Genomic DNA, 22005 nt, shown 5'->3' with positions numbered 1-22005 from the left:
ATCAAAGTGTTGCGCCACTGGGTAGGATCTATCCTGATTAACAATTGCACGTCTGTGCTGAAGGATTCACTGGTGCACAGGTAGAATGGTGCTACCAATATAGATCTTAGGACATGGGCATTGTAGTAAATATACTATATATTCACTCTTACAAGTGATGGCACTCCTGATTTTTATTGTCTTATTGAAAGAGGTTTTAAAATCTGTGCGATTCATTCCATGTTGGCAAGCTTTGCACTTGAAACATCTTTTAAAACCAGGTTTAGGTTTCAGCCAGTCGGTGTTACTTCTCTTTTTACCTACGAACTCACTTTTAACAACTAGACCTTTTAAGGATTTAGATTCTCTATACGGTATTTCGGGATTCTTTTTCACCATTGATCCTAACACTGGGTCATTCCTTATTAGATGCCAGTGTTTTCTAAGGATTGATCTTATTTCTTTGTGCTTGGCGTTAAATGTCGTTATGAATCTCGAAGTAACTTGATTTTTCTGCATTTTATCTAAATTTTTCAGCTTCTGAGTTCTAGATGGTTCAAAAAGTATATTCTGTCTAATCAACCTTCTAGCCTTATTAGATGCACCTTTAAGGACCGTTTCCTTGTACCCTCTTTGAATAAACCTTTGGGTCATTTCAGTCTCAATTACATCATATTGTTCATCACTGCTGCAAGTGAGTCTCACTCTATAATATTCCCCAAACGGAATACTTCTTATAAGAGCTGGATGGGCACTCTCAGCATGCAGGATTGAGTTCCCAGCAGTTGTCTTACGGAACACTGTAGTTTCCAATTTATTATTTACGGGAGTAATCCTGATCGAGGAAATCTATTGTTTTACTTGCATTTCCCACGAATTCCAGGTTTAGAGAATTCTGATTCACCTTCTCAATAAAAAGATAGATTGATGTCTCCGTGCCCTGCCACAGCACGAAGACATTGTCGATATACCTCACCCATAATAGGATGTGTTCCGTCCAGTGATCAAGGGGACCCCCCCCTGAGCACCCGTTCCTCCCAGTAGCCGAGATATAAATTGGCATAACTGGGGGCAAAACAGGTGCCCATCGCGGTCCTCCGCTCCTGGAGGTAAAGATCACTGCCAAAGAGAAAGATATTTTTAGTTAGACACCACTCCACAATTTCAAGGATCATTCTATATTGTGAGGCAAGGCGTACTGGTCTCCTGTTTAAGTAATGCTTACACATACATACACACACACACACACACACACACACACACACACACACACACGTGGTAAGTACATTTACTAAGTTTACCCCGCATATAACTTCACCACACATGCCTTTGAGTTGTAAAGGCATGCGCGGTAAAGCTATATGCGGGGTGAAAGATTGAGGAGTGATAGTACCGCGGAGTAATGGCTCATGCTTTGTAATAAATGCGGAGTCATGGAATGCGGGATTTTAGTATGCGGAATAACGTCATATTCAGCCATAGTAACCGGGTCTTGACGCCGAGGCTCTGGCCAATTATAAGCCAATTTCACTTCTTCCGGCCCTCACGAAGATCACGGAAAAACACGTCCACGGTGTCCTGTCGCGCTTTTTGGAAGCTAACAATCTGCTCCACCCATCCCAATCCGGTTTCCGTCCAAACTTTAGTACGGAAACGGCATTGTTAGAGGTCACTGAGATCATCAGGGAGACTCTGGATGTCGGCGGGAGGGCCATGCTGGTCATGTTAGATCTATCGGCGGCCTTCGACACCGTCCCCCATAAGGCGCTCTTAGCGAGGCTTTATGACATCGGCCTTAGGGGGACGGCGCTCAGGTGGTTTACATCCTTCCTTGAAGGCCGCCGCTAGACGGTCTGGGTTTCCCAGAGCTCTGCCGAGATGCCGCCATTGGGAGTTGGGGTTCCACAGGGTTCTGTGTTGAGCCCCACGTTATTTAACATCTTTATGTCCCCTTTGGCGGCCTTGGTGGAAGCATATGGGGCCCAGATCGTCTCCTACGCCGACGACACGCAACTCCTCTTCACTTGCGGGAAAGACCAGGAGTTCGATGGAGGAAGAATTCGGGACTGTCTTACATTGGTCTTTGACTGGTTCCAACGGAACAGTCTAAAGGCCAATTCTAGCAAGTCCGAGGTTCTGTTTTTTGGTTGCGTTGTCGATCCGGAGTGGCAGCATTGGTGGCCATCCGACATGAGCCCTCCTGCACAGTCTTCGTTGGTGGCTAAAAATCTGGGTGTCAAGCTGGACAACCAGCTGTCGCTGCGAACACATATTCTGGGTCTGGCGGGCACCTGTTATGGAATTTTGAAAATGCTCCGTAAATTCCTGCCCCTGCTGTCTGAGGAGCACAGGCGTATTACTGTGCAGGCTCTCGTCGGCTCTAGGCTAGACTATGCTAATGCCCTCTTCCTTGGCCTCCCTGATTACCTAGTTCAGCGCCTACAGGTGGTACAGAACTCTGCCGCCCGGGCTATCTTTGGCTTGCGTAGACGAGCCCGAGCTTCCGGGCTGCTACAGGCATTACACTGGCTGCCTATCCGGAAGCGGCTCCAGTTTAAGTCCCTGACTCTGATGCATAAAGCCCTGTTTGGATCAGGGGCCGGATACCTGCGGCGGAGACTGGCCTTCTATCGACCAGTCCGCTCCTTGCGCTCGGAATCCCTTTACAAAGCGGTGGTCCCTCGGGTGAGGAAGGCCCGTATGGGAGGACGCTCTTTCAGCTGCAAAGCTCCACAGCTGTGGAACTCGCTTCCTCTTTCGCTGCGCAGCACTGCCAATTTGTTCCAGTTCAGGAAAAGCCTGAAGACTTGGCTTTTTAATCTTTAGGCTGTTCTTATTGTTTCAGTTTCAGTTCTTTTTCTTTTTCTTATTTTTCTACTGTGTTGTGTTATTTTTATTCTGAGCTGCAGGTGGAAAGCGCCGGGACACTCTTTTTGAGTAGCCGTGCGCTATACAAGAGCGCTATAACATAACATAACATAACATAACATAGTACCTACCAACATGGGTTGCTGCACTCCCAAGCCGTTATGTAAAAGCACCGGCTTAAACAGCGCTTGACAGCTGGATAATGTCTCCTGATGTTATCAATTCGACCCTACCGTAGGAGTTTTTGGTTGACCATTACACATTTTCAGTGGTACTCCAAAGCCGGTTGTTACACTGCTGACAGCCCCCTAAACGCTTCTCTTCTTAGTGGGGTCCTACAATCTATGTGTCCGCCACCAGAAAATATATGCACATTTTTAGAGTATCCCTGAGGTTTTTGGGTGTTCATAACCCAGCTCATCTTGAGTGGGAGAAGATTATGATTTGATCCCGAGGCCCCTTGGCCATCCTTCTCATTACATTTATTTAAGCCTCATGTTGCAACTTTTAATACGGGTCTTGGTACCCATGCTCCTCTGTGGAGCACCTTAGCCCCTGGCTCTCCTATGCTGCACTGGAAGTCCAAGCCTGCATGGCCCTGCCAGTTGCCTACCCAGCTGACATTGTACAATGCCAGCAGGGTGATCAGATACAGCCTTTTACTGCCTGCTTCAGTGCGGTCAGGGTGCATTCTCCAACCTCCCCATCATGTGGGGTGGCGAAGATGCACCACTTTGTCCCAAGTTAGATCAGGGCTCATGTGGGCCCAATACAATTGTGGGGAGGAGGGTCAAAGCACCCCTCGCCCCCCACCAGCCGTTCTTCAGTTACCTCAACCCATGGGACAATTGAGAGGTCCTTGGGGTCCCTTTTCATCATGAAGTATCTACAACATATTAACAAGCACTCTTTTTGAGTAAAGTTCCAACTTTTTCCCCAAATTGTGTTTATTCCATTTAACAGTTAATTCTGTATCAAAGAGCAATCTTTTCTATGGGAATTATTATGGAAATCACACGTTTGACAGACTGGTGTGAATCTTCCACGAAGGAGCCAAAGTGGCAGAGCTTTTTTTGGAAAGTTTTGATCAGAACTATCAAAACAGTAGCTAAAGTTATTAAAGAAACCCCAAAATAATTTGGAAAGTCTCGCCAACTATAAGTACACAGTGGCAGCCACCACTTCTTAATACATATAATTTAAATGTGGAAATACAATTTTGAATGTTAGTTTCTAATATGCATTATTGTATTTCCTTTCCTGCTTGAATATTTTCTATGTGATTGTGTTGCAGTACTAGTACAATTCAGTAGTTGTACAAGTCTGGTTGTTGGTAGCCTTGTTTTGTTACTTTCAGGGCTGTAGTATTTTTAGTGTAGTTTGTGAACAGCAGTTTCCCAAGTCTTTTGTAGATGTGCGTTTGTATCTGCATATCTGTCCTAAACCCATATAGGAGTAGATATTCCCCATTTTCTTACCTCTTCCCTGTCACCTCCTACATTTACTACTGAAACATAGACCTACATTGGTGGACACCTCCCAAAAAAGAGGCAGAGAATTCTAGCTTAGGTGTGCGTTAATTGGATATTTTGGTGTGGAAGTAGTGCTATTGTAATATTACTTTGCATAATATAAAACGCAGTTTGTGAACTGGGCCCTTGGAGTTACTCTCTCTGCTGATCACTAAATGGCAGCTTATAAACACGTGGGCAATGATAATAAGGAAGGGGAGTGAAAAGAATCATGGTTTTAAAATACCATATGTCGAACAAAAAGCCGATTAAGTTAGGCACAGAACTGTAAGCAGTAAAAGACAGAACCAAAAGAAGCCCTGGTGGAACTGCTCACACCAACCCCGCTACCTTTGTCTACTCGCTTTCTCTTTCCACACATCCATTCTTTTCCTCCTTCTCAGCTCACTTTCACTCCACCATCCCTTCCCTCCCTCTCCCTTTATGAAGCCACCCCATGCCTGCTGCAATTAACCTTGGGAACTGGGAAAAGTGGCAGACACACCAGGAGCGTCCCTGGTCTTTACAGACAGGCCTCCAAGGGCTCCGGCCCACCCAAATACGTTCAGTGGAATAGAAGACATGTACGGCCATGTTTGAAGAAAATGCAGAAAAGCTTGCAACATAGGCCCACAGAGAGAAGATGCAGCCACTCCCGGCTTGTTTTCCAAATAATCGCCAAGTTGAACTATTTTCTGAAGAAATGCCAAAACAGGTATGGCAACACAATGGCCAATAAAGAATGTGCGATTTGTAGCAGTTAATCACACTTAAATTCACAACATACACAGTTAGAATGCTCAATGCAGCAGACAACATTGAGGTGCCACATAGGCCATGTGTCCTCAGAAGTGTGAAAAGACAACAAGGCATCATAACAAGTGTACATGATGGATACACAGAATGCAAACCGCTTACCTCAGTTTAGTTAAAACGTCCAACAACTGGAGACCTGCAAAAAAAAAAAAAATAAGAAAATCAAATATGAAGAAATGTTTCCGAAAGCCCAAACTTATTTGGACATAGAGAATCATGGTGCATCATAGTTGCTAGAGGCCAGGGTGCTACAGCACCACCCAAATAATTGTGCTGGGGTTCAGAAGGTGAACGATGACAAATGTTATTTTTATCTTGCACAGTTACTGTGTATTCAAAGACCATGACCACATGTCAGACTCGTTCTTTTGGCAAATTGCAGTCTATTCTTTTAAAACTGTGAACGGGGTTTACTTCGTCTGACTGCATATAAGAGGATTTTGTAAGGTGCTCTATGGGACAATATTGCTGGGCTATAAGACGTGTGAAAGTAAAGTCCGACAAGATGTTGATTTTTTTTAAACACAAAATTACATTTAAATGCCTGTGCATAAACTCTATAAGTATTTCAAAAATCGTTTTCCGTTTTTGGCCCCACATTTTGCTGAATCTTTTTGTTGGCCTTAGGGCCCTGAGCACGTTACCAGTGCTAATAAGTGCTAAAGCGTATGTGCTTCTTCCTTAAACATGTGTGTGTAATTTGTGTATACCTACTTGACCTATTTATTTTACTTGTATGTCCATTGTAAAGTGGTATACCATATACCAAGGGACTGTAAATTAAATGCTACTTGTTGGCTGCAGCACTGGCAAGAATAGTCTTTCAAACCTGTCTCAGGCCCGCCACTGTAGTGCTTGTGTGTGCGGTTTACTGCCACTTCGAGTTGGGATTTAAAACCTCCTGCCAAGCCTTAAACTCCTCCTTAATTACATAGAAGTCCCTCCTAAGGTAGGCCCTAGGTAGACCTAAGGATAAGGTGTTATGTAAGTAACCAGTAGGACATGTACTTTTATGTTTCGCCTGTCCTGGTAGTGACAAACAGCCTACTGTGAGGTCTACTTCTTTCATAGGTTACTTTGGGAATTCCCTAATATACGTTTAACCTGTAATTTCTGATCAGACAGGAATAGCTATTCATGTGTTTGGAATGGTAATGATAAATCCTCCTTACTGGTCAAGTTGAATTTAACATTACTATATTAGAAATGCCAATTTTAGAAAGCTGACGTTTCTCTGCACTTGCTGCTCTATGTAACCAAAACGCATCTCCTGATTAGGGGATGTCCCTCAGTGCACAGATTTAATTGCCATAGGGCATAGATAATGCAACACAAATGTTGATCCTTCCGTATAAGTTTATTTACAAGTTTAACATCTATTGTGCTGTTCATTCATACAAGGCATTTCTCATCGATCTAAATTTCAAGTCATCCAAAGAAATTGAACAATTGCCCCGATGCATTTCGGGCATCAATGTGCCCTTCTTCAGGGGATCATTCTAAAAACACAAACCAATGAATTATGTTGCTTATTAAACGGACATTCTGTATACCATAAACTCATGCATAGAAACCATATCTCATCACAAACTCCAGTGATTTTAAACAACTGTGAAAACCATATCCAATGTGCAGTACATGCAAAAAGGTGATCATTGTGCCATAATTCGTATCGCAAATTATATGCAACTGTTAGAAAGGACATCATGAGGCCTTTGCTCAAACTCAAACTTCACCAAAAATCGGGTGCTTTCATATGGTTCAAAAAGGGGAAAATGTAATAACGAGTAAAGCGTTATGTGATGTGCACAAGGTGTACAGAATGTGATCCTTTGAGCTGGCTCAATGGGGAAAATGTAACGAGTAAAACGTTATGTGATGTACACCTTGCGCACATCACATAACGTTTTACTTGTTGCTACATTTTACCCTTTTTGAACCATATTAAAGCACACGATTTGTGGTGAAGGATCAAAATTTGTGTTGCATTATCTATGCCCTATGGCAATTAAAGCTGTGCAATGAGGGACATCCCCTAATCAGGAGATGCGTTTTGGTTTCATATTTATGTACACTCAACAGGATTGGAGAGCGATACCTCAGGAGCACGCCACCAACTGGAAACTGGGATCACCTTAGGCTGTGCGTGACTGACATTTGGTTGTTCTTACTGCTTTATGTGCCAGACAGCCTGTCTCCAATATATTTCTGGAGTGGGTGGCAGCTACACTTTGTGCATTCCCTCCAGACAGCCACAAAACTGGAAGGATAGGTGTGATGGAGTACCCATCTACATTCATCTGCATTCCGATTGCCTTGCCTGGGCAGGATGGAAGGGAGGGGACAACACTTCACTTGAATAGGTAGTGTACTGTCCCAACAAAGGGCTGATTTAGCCCCCAAAGATAGCCTGGCAGATGTAACTGGGCTGAAAGGGCAACCTGTGCAGTATATGGAGCTGCTTTTAGGTCGCCCCCCCATCAAAGGCACTTTTGTGTAAGTACTGGGTCCCTGACCCCATCAAATCAGACACTTCTGGAACTTGAACTGAACGTCTGTCAGAAGGATTGCTGCACTGCTGAAAGCATTCATCTTTGGACTGCAGAGTTAGTAGTCCTGCTTTTTTCTTGTATTGCCCTGCTGCCTGTTTCTCTCTGACTCTGCTGAAGGAATGCTGGACTCTGCCTTCCCTCCAGGTGATCTCCAAGGGCTTGTTGACTTGCCTGCTGCTGCTTGAGACTCAGGGATATCAAAGTCTCTACCCATGCTCCTGTGCCTGGCTCACTGGTTAGTAGCCCAGATACTTGCAACCCGGATTTTGATGCATCTCCTGTCTGTGTGTAACCAAACCAGTGTATCGACCCGGTTGCAAGAGTAATTGGTGCATTGCATCAGAACCAGAGCTTTGCCCTTTGAGACAGACGCATTGGACATCTCACCAAGCTGCTGTGGCGGCGATACGATCAACGCATCCTCTTGACTGAGTGGGAGTTTTTGTCATGTGTACCTGAAGTGCCTTTTAACTGCAGACCAACGAAAGCCCAGTTGTGCTCCTGGTATCCATATATGTCAGCTTTGTGTAGTGTAAATATGTAAATACACACTGAAGTAAACACAAGACATTTACATTCATTTCACCCGTGAAATTTCTGCACCATCTACAATGTGCATACAGAAAAGTTATAGATCAATCTAAAAACTGTTTTTATCATTACCGTTTTAGGGCCTCAGCACAAGTACTGTGGCACTAAATACCACTGTCCTAGAGAACATAGCCCCAATATCTGTGAAAGTGGGGTCCAGAAAATGGGATACATCTGAGGGTGAACTTCCAAAATAGGGGATTTTTTTCTATAGTGATTCCAAAAGGCTCCTGAACAAGGTGACCAATCAATTAGGTAATATCTTCATGTATATTGCCTACTCCATATCCGGGCTTACCATAGCAGTCACGTGAAATTAGGTGTTGCTCCGCTTGTATTATAAACAATGCCTTAAATAAACCTCCACATCAAACGCTGTGATTTCTAACTGTTTGGATCAGGATAACAGATTCACATCTTTGAATCCACAAACCAACCAGAAACAAAACTGAGCAAGATTTGAATAAAATAGGATGCAGACTATAACTTTTTTTTGATATGAGACTCGAGGCTCCTGCTTACCTGTAGAACCGACCATTGCTCCGCAGACCATGTTCTGACCTTAACCCTTTGCATGCTGATGACGGAACCGCTCCGTCATCAGCTACAGTTGGGCTGTGCCGATGACGGAGCGGTTCCGTCATGGCCCGGCCGCCGCGCCTGCGCAGCGCTGATATCGCGCCTGCGCGGGCGTTCTAAAGAGCGGGGCGGGTCATGACGGAACCGCTCTGTCACCAGCATAGCTCAACCGCGGCTGGTGACGGAGCGGTTCTGTCACCAGCATGCGGCCGCCGCGCGGCCGCCCCGCCCCTTAAGCGCTGCGGCGGAATAGCCGCCGCAGCGAAGGGGTTAATGATGGAAAACGAAAACATACCTATAAATTCATTCCTCAGCTGGGTGCGAAGGCGCAGTTCCTTAGATCCAAGAACAATAGCATTGATGACCATGAGCAGTGTGACCTTATAAGGCACTTTGTCTGTTGTAGACAGCTCATTCATTATAACACTGAAGCGATACTGCTGGTTTTTCACCACCTGTAGACAAAGCAAAGAGTGAATAGGCCTGTGATGCAATCTAAAAATACTGAAAATCAGGCAAAATAAAATCACTTCTATTGGAAACCTGAGCGAAATTCTCAGAGTCCAAACCTATTTGAATATCAGTCTACAAACGTTTGGGGTTTTACTTTACATTCACACATTTCATAGACGTGCATATTAGAACCAGAAGAAAATAGCAAGGGCTTACAATCTTTACGACAACTAAATTTAATTTTTCAAGCATGCCAAAATATTATTACGATCATTCTGTAGGAGACACTGGAAAATGGATGAAATTTGTAGAAGTAGATCGATCAAAGAAGAGCTTTTGTTGAGACATTTCGAAATATAGAATCAACGAAAAATAGATGCTGTCCTGAAATGAGAATTGAATGCAGCCAATATAAAGGTGAGGAAATAGAATTGCAATGTCTCACTGTAGGCTAGAATCTCTTGTGATGCAGTGGAGGAAAATGGTGAAGGTGTTCAGGATGCAGTGTGTAGACATACTGACTTCAGATCACACTTGTGCATCTGCTCAAAGGTTTTCACTCAGAATGCACTGAAGTCAGAAACAACAAGAGGACTCCTTAAGCTACCTTGCTATGTGGCATAAATGGTAGCAGACAAATCCAAGGAGGAAACCCCTCGAGCCATAGCAGTTTCAAGAAGCCAACAATCAGACAACTAATTCCCAAAGATTGATTACAGTGCCAAAACCTACTCCCAAGGAAACTTGAAGAAAGAACCAATTTAAGTGGCAGTACGTTCTGAAATAGTATGACAGTCTTCAGCCTAGACCCATTTACGAGGTTCAGCTGCCGTCAGGTCCTGGATCTGTCCAGGACTTATTCATTGGTGAGATATAGATTGTCTATGTGATGATGCTGAGAGAGCGCAATTTGAATAAAACGTATATCCGAGCCATATTTAGAAGTATATAGCATAAACGTAGGAATGAAATGTATATCGTAACGTGAAGTTGACGCTTATAGCATAAAGTTAACAGATGTAACAAAAGTAATATAGGAAATGTAACTGTATTTACTCTTGAACATACATTAGATTTAGAAGGCCCGTATGCATAATGGGCTAATCTAGAAATGTGTAGAAATGCTTACGAAATGTAGAGCGTGCAAAGTAGAATTCATGTACGTGTGTAACTTTAAATGGAGAAACGGCGTGAAATGTAACATGGAGAAATGTGCAGAGAGCATACACGGCGATGTAACAAATGAGAATATAAAGTTATACTCTATGTAATTTATATTCTATGTACAATGTATTCACTTATACGTAAAGGATTTGCTAAATGCGATTGTATATAAATGTGTGTTAAAGGTTATACTGTGTAGAAGAAGTTTGTAGGAATGTTAGAAGAGTTTACGTCATTTGTGATTTTAACCTGACTGACTAAGGGTTCGCAGGAGGGTAGTCCGCTGTATGTAATTTAGTGGGCTCACAGGAGTCGTGAATAGCCTTGCTGTGAACGTGAGAGCCAAGGAGTCTAGTTCTTGTTAGATTTAAGGTGACAATGCTGGACGAAGTTTATTGCCTAAACGTGAGAGGAGACGCTTGGAATTTGAGTCTTGTTTTGAAATGACCATTCACAGGACCAAGAAAGGTTATATACATAGTCATAAAGATTAAAGTTCTGCTGAGGTGATAGACTTTTGCTCCGAAAGTGTCAAATGAAGTCACCAACAAGAAGACTAAGATGGCGTCTAAGAAGAAGGGTCAACTTAACGGACGACGCGAAAAAGCTAGAAGATGACCTCACGGGGAAAGTCCGTGGTGGGCGTCGAAGGGGCGTTCCACCCATACTGTGATTGTGTATTTTAGGGACAGCACCCCGGGGAGAAGATAGCGAAGCTAATTGCTCAGAGCGAGAACGGAGAGAAGGGCGAAGAGCAGATGACTTGAGCAGATGCGCTGAGAGAGATCAGAGCGCAAGAGAGCAGTAGGCCGAGGACCCTTAGAGAGCGAATGGGTAGGCAGCGAGGGTACTGCTTCTTAAACTTAAGTTACCTTTAGAGGCTAAGAGAGTTTGAACTTCTTTGGGAGTCAAACTGCTGACACCTTTTTAGGAGAGGAACTTGCGAAGTAGGGATGTCACTTAGTATAGAGTAGGGACAGATTTAACTTGATTATTTTTCTCTTTCTGTAGATGACGCAAAAGAACCACTTCATATCGATGCTTTTTTTAATTTGCTGATTCTTGAACTGACTTTAATTGTATTCGTTTGTAGACTGAGGTTCTTTAGGGAATATATGTTCCTTCTAGTTCCTGTATATTTGTTGAATTTGATCCTGAGAGGATTGTATTTGCAACTTTTCTTAATTTTATATTAAACCTTTTAATCTTTATCAGTTGTAAGTGGTTCTTCAGAGTGGCGTCAGTTTATGGGGTTTATCTAACCTATGCGGGGTTTGTCTTTTACTCAATGACAGATAACAACCGATCCAAAATTGACGAATGAGATAAGTTATCAAATTGATCATAAAAGATATTAAAATCTCATTCCCTGCAGTTGGTAGCAGAGGATGGTTTTCTTCTTGAGGAAGAAAACCTAGGTCAGGTCTAGTTTACCCCAAGGTCCCTAGTCATAGACGACCAGAAGAAGAATCCCTGCCGAAGACGGTGCTGACGGTGTGTCGAGAGAAAAGCAGCAGAGTCGGTCGAGAGTGAGTATAAGGGTCATGCGTTGTAAGATTGCGGTGTTTTATGTTGTACCTTTGTTGTAATGTCAAGCGGAGTTGAATGCCTGTAGTGTGATTGGGGGAAGGTTGTGAGCGCGCGCAACCGGATGAAATCTTAAGCTCCAGGGAAGGACTTAAGTGGTTCGGGTGTATCGAACACCCAGAGTAATTTGACTACCATTGAAAGGGGGTCATGAGGTACCATTGATCGCCCGACAGACCGATGATAGGGGGAGCGTAAGAGTGAGTGTATGAGTAACGGACGCTGGTCGTACGTTTACTGTGTGTAAGTAACCTATCAGTTGAGGCAAGCGTCCGACCATCAGAGGGAAGACGTTTCGCCAGTTGAGGTAGCAATTACAGTTAGACTGTGGCCGTACAGTCAGAGAAAAGTGATCGCTTGGACGGAAGTAGTCATTTTTCGGTGTATGAATGAAACGCATGCAAGACCGCGAGACGAGCGGAGAAAGGAGGGGAACTGCTGCAGAGGGGACGAGTGACGTCAGCGTAGAGCCGCGCTGAGATTGGTCGGTTGGCGTAGAACCGCACTGGGATAGGCTGATTAGCGAGAGTCGCACAGGGATTGGTGGTTGTCATCAGGACGTAAACAAGGAAGAGAATTAATAAGAGAAAATCGTAGATTATCAAAAAAAAAATGAAGTGTTTTAAGAGTTTAAGAGCAATCTTTAAGAGGAATAGAAGAAACTTATATGCCGGAGAAGAAGCTCCACCAGAAGGCACACCAGCTTATCATATGGCAGTAAATGTAGGCTTACACTCGTTATTATGGATCTGCGAGTGGAATAAGCTAACTGAAGGGAATAAGGAACTGACGTTTCCGAGATTCGGAACGTTTAAGCTAGACGTGTTGAACGAACTGAAAGCGGTAATGCTTGCAACGAGACCTCTACCGAGGCCAACACAGTTTGAAGCCCTTAGTGCATGGTTTAGAGCAGCACACGAAAAGAGCGTAAAGAGGCGCCAAGAAAGAGTGAGACGATCAGTAAGGGCAGTACAGGATGCCAAATGGGATGAGGAAGCTAAGAAGTGGAGAGTGCAAAAGATAGAAGCGGACAAACTGTTCACAATGATAGAAGCCACAGGAGAAAAGAAACCTCTAGAGGAAGATGAGGAAAGCGAGATGGAGGAGGATCTGATAGAGAGGCTATTAACAGATAGACAACCTCCGTACAACAACGAAACCGCAAGTCCCATACTACAGCAAGGGGACGGAGCTAGATGGGGGGAATATAAATCGATCCCACTAACAGAGTGGGATACCAAGAAAGGTGAGGAAATACCTCAATCTAGTTCCGAACAGAGAGTAGTAGGAAGATTCGTGGTCCAGAAGGTGCCAGAAACGCAACATGCAAGGTCGTACCAAATGCCAGACGCTTTACAGGTACCTGTTACCATAGGCCCTATTGTGTCAATCTACAACCCAGAAGGGGTCCAGCAGGAGGAACAGGCACGATGGGACAGGGAAAGGGCAGAGATGGAGAACAGGAATACCATGACAAATCCTCAGAGGCAGATACTAGCACCGATGAGTCGGAGTACCCCATTAGATGCCACAACAGGTCCCTGGGTAGAACAGGGGGGTCAAAGAGGGCCAATGGACTTAAGGGGACCAAAACCGAAATCCTATAAGGAATTAAGGGAATACCTGAAAGAATGGGATACTGCCGAAGAGATTCGGAATAAAAGTTTAGAAACAGGAGCAGAGTGGAGAGACCAGGATAACAGGATCCTCTCTCATTGTGGAGCTGGCGAAAGCAGCCCGGAGTGGGAGAGAGGGAGCCAGGAAAGCAGAGGAAATAATTGTCCTACTATCAGCGGCAATAGGCAAATGGGCGACGACAGGAGTGCAGGGTATGGCGAAGTGCCTCGCGTCACCTTTAGTGAGGGGGAACGAAGGACGCAGGAGTACCGAAATACTTTCAGATGCACTCACCATACCCCGGGTGAAACGGTGCAACATTGGAATCACGGGAACATGGAGAGTCGCGAAGGGTCTCGCCATGCATCCGGTGATCGCGAGCGAAGTCATGAGAATATAGGGAGTCGCGAAACGTCTCGCCATACCTCTGGTGATCAGGAACGAGATCACGGGAGCATGGAGGGCCATGAAGGACCTTATCGTTTATTGAGCGACACCAGACAGCAAGCGAGTTACAGTGGTTTTGAACAGAACGGTGGATCCTATCTCGTTTCTGGAGAAACCGAGCCGAAAAGACGGAATGTAGGGATGGGGGATGGAGCATTGTTCCACCACACCCCACGGGAAGATGGGAAGGCTTGGGATCTAGAGAGGTGGGAACAAAGAGATGGAAGGAAAACTCCTCATAACTCACCTATGTTTAGGCGTAGGGCGCATAGTGGAGGTGAGAGGGGTGTGAGCGAACAACCTAGGACTGACATACTGAGAGCTGAAATAAAAGCAAGACGGATTGATGTAATGAGTTTAAAATCAGACTTGGATGAAATAATTGACGGCACAGTGGCAATAGAGGTTTGAGCTGTACGCACCAGATGAAATATTGTTTTTATCCAAGGATGTTACTCGGAAAGCAAGGGCAGCTCATGAAAAACTATCCGAATTAGCAGAAAAGTATATGATAGACATGTCACGAACTAAAGCTTTACAGCCCAACCATAGGCTAAATTGCACAGATCGAGATCTAGATGAACGTAGAACGATCGGGCTAAGAGTACACATAAGGGAACTAGTCATGTGTATTAGAATATGGAGAGATCTGGATAGATGGGAGGAAAAATGGTCTAAGAGGGGATCTGTCAGAAGAAGTACAATTGTGAAGTCCCAGGATACAGACCTAATGCGAATGGAAGCTTTCCCTTTGCGAGAAATCGCGAACGGAAACTACGTTCATGTGCCCTGGAGTAGGGGGGATTTAGCAGCATTCACTAATTCTTTCCCAAAGCTTAGAGAGAACCCTGTAGAGTGGTACAAGCAGGTAGAGAGGTTCGTGAAGATCTCTAAGGTGCTGTGGATCGATTTGAACACATTGTTCGATATCGTAGTACCCGGAGATTTGTGGACGGCATGCAAACTTAGTATTGAATGGCCCACTTGTGAGCCTCCGAGAGATACCCGGACAAATGGTCCGTCAGATAGAGTCATGGAAAAATACGAAATAGTAATAACATGGCTAAAAGAGAAAGTGCCAGTGCAGGACATAGACTGGGTTAAGATAGATCGAACAACTCAGGAGCCTAAAGAGACAGTTCACGAGTTCTATGAGAGGTTACTGAAAGCATTTAAACAATACAGTGGGTTAGACGTAATGGATCCTAAGGACATAGGACAGTTTGTGTCGAAGTTTGTTTTAGGATTGAGACCAGACATAAGCCTGATGATACAACAGCATTTGATCTGTTGGCAGAACAAACCTTTAGATGAGATTCTGGAGGTATGCAAGGTACTGTAGCGATGAAATAGATTCGAAGGCAAAGAAACTCAAGGAAAAGCTAATGCTGGTACAAATGCAAGCAGCTGGAAAGGGTGGACAGCGGCAACAGGGAACAGGAACGCAAGCAAAGAAACAGAATAATCAGAGCAGAGATGAGGAGGAAAGACCGAGACCGAGAATGGATATTGCGACACTGAAAAAGACAACGAGGTGCCATCAGTGTAATGAGGTGGGACATTGGCGACGCGAGTGTCCTTACAATGTTGAGACAGGGGAATTAGAACAAGAGGAGGAAGAGGTACAGAACAACGTGGTTAAGGGAGCCGCAGTCCCGAAGGGAAAGTTTATCAAAGGGGGGACTCAGACTCCTCGAGCCCCGTTTCCTCAACCACCTCGCATTACAAATAGAGGGAAAACCTATAGACAAATGCCATTGTTCGTAGGAGGAGAAGAATGCTACTACGTTGATCCTCTTACAGGGCAACGAGTGAATAGGGAGGAAGACTGTACTCTAGGAGCAGCCCTGGAAGTAGATCAAAGAGGACCATACGTAGAGGCTGAAGTGGCTGGATGTCCTACAACCTTTTTGGTGGATACGGGGGCCACTAGATCCACGCTGAGATCAGCGGTAGTCCCAGGTCTGCCAATATCGGGAGAGACGATTCAGGTGGTAGGAGTCGCAAACAAGAGGATGACGAATCCTCTGACCGAACCAGTGTCAGTAAAGATAGGGAATTACAGTGACGAACATCAGTTTGTGATCTGTGATTCTAGCCCTGTGTGTTTGATAGGAAGAGATCTGTTGTGTAAACTGAATTGCGCAATACATTGCAGACCTGAAGGAGTAGAAGTGCAGACCAATGATGAGGATGCCGATTTTAAGGTTGTAAACTCGCAGGAGTGCGTGGAACTATATCCTACCTTAACAGTGGAGGAGCTTCCACAGGATTTGAGGGAGAAAGTGTCAGCTGAGGTGTGGGATTTTACTGAAGAGGAAATAGGACTGATCAAAGGGGTAGAACCAGTAAAGATCTTGGTAAGACCCAATGCCGAATATCCAAGAACACCACAATACAAGTTGACACCGGAGACGATTGCAGGAATAAAGCCTGTGATCGAATCCATGATTAAACAGGGAATACTGAAGGAGATCGTGGGTAGTCCATGTAACTCCCCGATTATGGGTTTGCAGAAGCCTAGTGGAAAATACAGAATAGTGCAGGATCTTCGAAAGATTAACAATATTGTTGTCTCATGTTGTCCAGTGGTACCGAATCCATCAGTAATATTATTTCAGATACCGTTCCAAGCTGAATGGTTTACCGTGATAGATTTGTGCCAGGCTTTCTTTTCGATTCCTTTAGATGAAGAGAGCCAGTATCTTTTCGCTTTTAAGCTGGAAGATCGCGTCTTAACATGGTGTCGTATCCCTCAGGGGTATACAGAAAGCCCATCGATTTTTAACCAGCTCCTGAAGAGAAATCTTGAAGGTCTAGTACTGCCCAAGAATTCGGTTCTAGTCCAGTACATAGACGACCTCCTAGTTGCGTCAGAAACTGAGGAAGCTTGCAAGGTAGACACCATTACCTTACTAAATCACTTGGCCGAGAACGGACACAAGGTGTCTCCAAATAAATTGCAGTATTGTATGACTGAAGTGCAATACTTGGGTCATAGGATCGAAAAGGGAAAACGGAAGGTGTCTCCAGACAGAATAGAGGCCATCATGAAAATGAACGCGCCTAAAACACAAAGAGAAGTCAGGATGTTTCTAGGCATGGTCGGTTACTGTCGGCAGTGGATAGCTAACTTTTCACTGAAGGCAAAACCTTTATTACAACTGACGCACAAAGGAGTAAGTGATCCGGTACCATGGGACAAAGATTGTTTGATGGCGTTTTTGCAGCTGAGGGAGGACTTATGTCGCGCCCCGGCTTTAGGAATGCCTGATTACACAAAACCATTTTTGCTTTACTGCTGCGAAAGAGAGGGTTGCGCTTTAGCAGTTTTGGCCCAGATACATGGAGATGCGCGTAGGCCAGTTGCGTATTTTTCGGCTACATTAGATCCAGTAGCCGCAGCGTTGCCCGGATGTCTCAAATCCGTAGCTGCAACGGGTGTCAGCATTGAACGTTCTGAAAGCGTGGTAATGGGACATCAGTTAGTGGTGTACGTACCGCATTCTGTAGAATTGTTAATGACCAGGACTAAGACTCAGCATCTGACAAATAGCAGGCTCACACGCTACGAGCAAGTCATACTGGCTGCCGAGAATGTGACCCTAAAAAGATGCTCCGTCTTGAATCCTGCAACTTTGATGCCACTTCCAAATGAGATTGATGATGAAATTTGTACAGATCATGACTGCCTTGATGTGACTGAACTATGCACCAAACCGAGACCTGATATCGTAGATGAGCCATTGACTGACCCCGATGAAATATTCTTTGTTGATGGTTCATGTGTAAGAGACGATATCGGTCAGCTGAGAGCAGCTTATGCAGTTTGCACAATTACGAGAGTAATAGAAGCCGCTTGCCTGGAAGGAGTACACTCCGCTCAGGTAGCTGAAATTGTTGCTTTGACGCGTGCTTGTTTAGCAGGCGACAAACTTCGAGTCACCGTATACACCGATAGCCAGTATGGTTTCGGGGTAGTTCATGATTACGGGCAGTTATGGTCTCAAAGAGGTTACATGACCTCCTCGGGTTCTCCCATTAGGAATGGAGAATTCGTGAGACTATTGTTAGAGACATTGCAAGGCCCGACAGCCATTGCAGTTGTCAAATGTGCTGCACATACGAAAAATGTAGATTTTGTGTCACAAGGCAACCGCTATGCGGATGAAGTAGCGCGTTACTGCGCAGAACAGGGATATTTTCACACTGATGTAAAAGTGGGGGGGAATCCAAGAAAGAACGGAATTGACAATGTTGTTAGATACTGTAGATACGTGGGATGAGTTAAGGAGTGTTCAGGAAAATGCACCAGATGATGAGAAAAAGAGTTGGGAAACAGCGGGTTGTACTAGAAGTGAGATGAACTTTTGGATCTCTGCAGATGGGAGAGCAGTTTTACCAAATGAACTTGTTAGTCCAATGGCAAGGAAATTGCATGGATCAGCACACATAGGTAGAGATGCTATGGTGAGAGTATTCAGACAAACGTGGTTCAATCCAAAGTTTAGAGTAGCGGCAGAAGCAGTGTGTCAGCGATGTGCGATCTGTCAGCAACTAAACGTGGGAAAGAGAACACCAGTCACGTTGAGTCACATTGGGAGGTCTGGGGGGCCTTTCAATAGAATGCAGCTTGACTTCATAGAAATGCCTAAGTGCAATCGACTCAGATACGTTTTAGTGATTGTCTGCATATTTTCTAGATGGGTTGAAGCTTACCCTTCACGTAGGTGCGATACACTTACAGTAGCAAAATTGTTACTTAGAGAGTTAATACCGAGGTTTGGGGTGCCATCCTCTTTGGAATCGGACAGAGGAACTCATTTTAACAGCGAAATAGTGAAGATGCTATGTTCAGCTTTGGGTATCGATCAGAAACTACATTGCAGCTATCGACCAGAAGCTTCAGGGATTGTAGAGCAAATCAACAGTACAATCAAGTCCAGACTTGCCAAAGTTTGTTCATCAACATCCCTGAGTTGGCCAGACGCACTTCCAGTGGTTCTTCTGAGCATACGTAGCACACCAGATAGAAAAACAGGTCTCTCTCCTCATGAAGTGCTAATGGGGAGAGCCATGAGATTGCCATCGGTTCCGACTGCAGCGCTAGTGAACATCACTGACGATTTGATCTTGGACTACTGCAAGGGACTATCTGATGCCGTTAATTCTGTGTCCCTCTAGGTCCAGGCTGCAGAGGTTCCATCAGCACAAGATTTGTGCCATGACCTGAGTCCGGGGGACTGGGTTTTGGTGAAAAAACACGTCAGGAAGAACTGCTTAGACGTGCGCTGGAGAGGACCGTTTCAAGTCATACTTGTGACGAACACTGCAGTAAAGTGTGGAGGCCTGCCAAACTGGATACATGCCTCACACACCCGAAGAGTGCCAACACCTCTAGAAGAAACAGCTCCTCTCTCGGATGAGAATCCAGCGGAAAGCGGAGAAGCCACAGAGGGGGAAAGCCAAGCTGTGGAGGTGATCGAAGAGGCTGAGACTGTGACGGAACAGGTCAACGAAGGTCAGGACACCAGTGGGACCGAAGTCGCCTCAGGAGAAGAGCGTAATTGGGAGATCGAATCAGATACTGAACAAGCAGAGAGTGACCAAGAGACAAGTCCAAGAACAAGGAGCAGGAGGACAAGGAGTGACGAAGCTAGTTGGCCGGAGAGGAGGAGAAGGCCAAGCTTAAAGGCACAACAAGACAGAACTCTTGTCCCGATCGCTGAAGAATCGGATCAGGAAGAAGAAGCTACAGACTCAGGAACTGAAAGTCCAAGAAGATCGAGAAGGGTACGTGTGCCCTGCCGAAGGTACGCCACCCCAGAGTGGACTTATCTAGCAGATGTCTTGGGGACAGAAATCTGGGAGAGTGAAGGAAGTGAAAGTAATCGATCACGATCCATTTGTGCCAGTGGAGATATGGATGTTGACGCCTGGACTCGAGACTGAGGGGTTACTGACTTTCACACTTTCCATACCCCCATACTTGAGTCGGATCCAAGATCTAGTGCTAAATCGATTACAGTTTCCAACTTTTGGTCATCAAATTCCCGAAGAAGAAGAAAAAGTCATTTGTTTTGAATTATTAGAACTTGTTGTGAAAGCTGCAGGTACGAGAATAATTGTTGATGCATAAAGACTTTTGTATATAAGCTATAAAGAAGAAGATAACCTAGCGCCGAGTGGAAAGAAGAATAAAATTAGGGATTACATTTAGAGGACGGAGAAGGGTTAGGGTTGTCTGTTGCTAAAGAGAAAAAGACATTGGTTGCGAAAAAGAGACTTTTGTTGATAAAGAGCACTTTACAGACTAAGAAAGCAAATAAAGCAAACAAAGACTGGAAAAGAAAAACTTTTTCGCAAAAGAAGGAGCTACGCTGTTTGATAACATGGAGAACGGCAACCCAAACCGAAAAACTAAATGTATAGTAGGTACACTTATAACGGTAGTAATTTTTCTCATAATTACAGTAGTGACAATATCATACATAATAGGACATGAAAGCGATAAAGAAACAGCAGATGTAAAGCCTGTAACGACTTTGAGACCTGCTCTTGTGGGGAAGAAGGAGGAGAGCAATGTAATACGTGAAAAGGCGTTACTGGCAGATGAAGCACGTAGATTACACGTAGACGAGTCACAGGGAAACTTTAGGTCAAACGCATATGCTAAACTATTGTACGAGTATATCGATGCCATGGAGGCCAAAGATTGCTATGTTTGTATGCAATTGCCGGCTTCTGTAGACGAAGGCATTAGATATCATCATCTCCCACTGACTTATGGGATAACATGTAGTTTACTGCTTAGTATATTTTATGGTAGAGAAGGATTTGAGTACTACTTTTCAAATTATGATTCGGTACTGCCTGAAGTTCCGAATTATGAACAAATGAATAAGTGGGACTATTATAAAAAGGAGGATAGATTAGCCAAATTCTTTCTTCCTTGGGATACACTAGATACATCATACGCACGCAGAAATAATCTAACTTGCAAAGTGTCAGAGGTTGAGAAAAGGTTCATAGGACAAGTAGATGACCGATACAGAAGGCAGAAGATTCTAAAAATGTCAGGACAGTGGAAAACTGATTGGACCGAAGAAGAGAAGGCACATAAAAAGAAAGGTAGCAATGGTCCAATAGCTTTGGATAGGACGCAGAAAGGAAAGTTATGTTTAACTCGAAGCAAGACGTATTATGAGAGTGTATTTGTAGGTGAAGTAAATTGCGAACATGCTTTTAGGTTAGAGTACTATACGAAAGATTTCATGAAAGGGATGCAAGCTATTCCGAATGTGTATTTTGTATGTGGAAGAAATGCCTATGTAAAACTGCCTGACAATTGGTATGGTTCGTGTTACTTGGCAATTGTCTTCCCCAAAATATATCATGCAAGGGATTTAGCGATCATAGAAGGAAAGGTTTCGACGAGAGCGAAAAGGGAAGTAGGAGATGCAGAAGTAGTTGGAGACATATTTGGAGCGATGTTTCCTATGTTAGGTTTGATACTTAACGATGTTAAGATCAGGAGACTAGCTACCGTTGTAGATAGATTGTCTGCAAGTACTGCAAGGTCATTAATGCTAGTAGAAGGCGAGATGCAATCGATTAGAGCAATGGTTCTTCAGAACAGACTTGCTTTAGATGTTCTATTAGCAAAAGTAGGCGGAGTTTGTAAGGCTTTGAAGGTTCAGGAATGTTGTACCTATATTCCTGATAATTCAAAACCACTTGAGAAGGTCATAAGCAACATTACACAGATACATAAAGAAATCGAAGATTTGTCAAAAATAAATGTTTGGGAAAAAGTAGGTCATGGAGTAGGAAAGGTTGGG

The 22005-nt window shown here is 44.3% G+C and overlaps 1 protein-coding gene across 2 annotated transcripts in view; it reads right to left on the bottom strand.

Moving 5' to 3' along the window:
• Positions 1-22005, bottom strand: part of LOC147690261 (inverted formin-2-like) — a 429441-nt gene that overhangs the window by 230683 nt on the left and 176753 nt on the right. The window contains exons 4-5 of one of the 2 annotated variants that reach the window (XM_086936660.1): positions 9192-9351; positions 5277-5310 (exon numbers count right to left, since the gene is read on the bottom strand). In XM_086936660.1, coding sequence (XP_086792786.1) covers positions 5277-5310; positions 9192-9351 — 194 coding nt within the window. Of the gene's footprint in view, positions 1-5272; positions 5311-9191; positions 9352-22005 lie in introns of those variants that run through there. The other variant, XM_086936661.1, reaches the window with a different exon arrangement.

The sequence above is a fragment of the Lissotriton vulgaris genome, chromosome 9, assembly GCF_964263255.1.
Source record: "Lissotriton vulgaris chromosome 9, aLisVul1.2, whole genome shotgun sequence".
NCBI lineage: Eukaryota > Metazoa > Chordata > Amphibia > Caudata > Salamandridae > Lissotriton > Lissotriton vulgaris.
The sequence above is the reverse complement of the archived record's forward strand: the minus strand, read 5'-3'. Positions and strand labels throughout refer to the sequence as shown.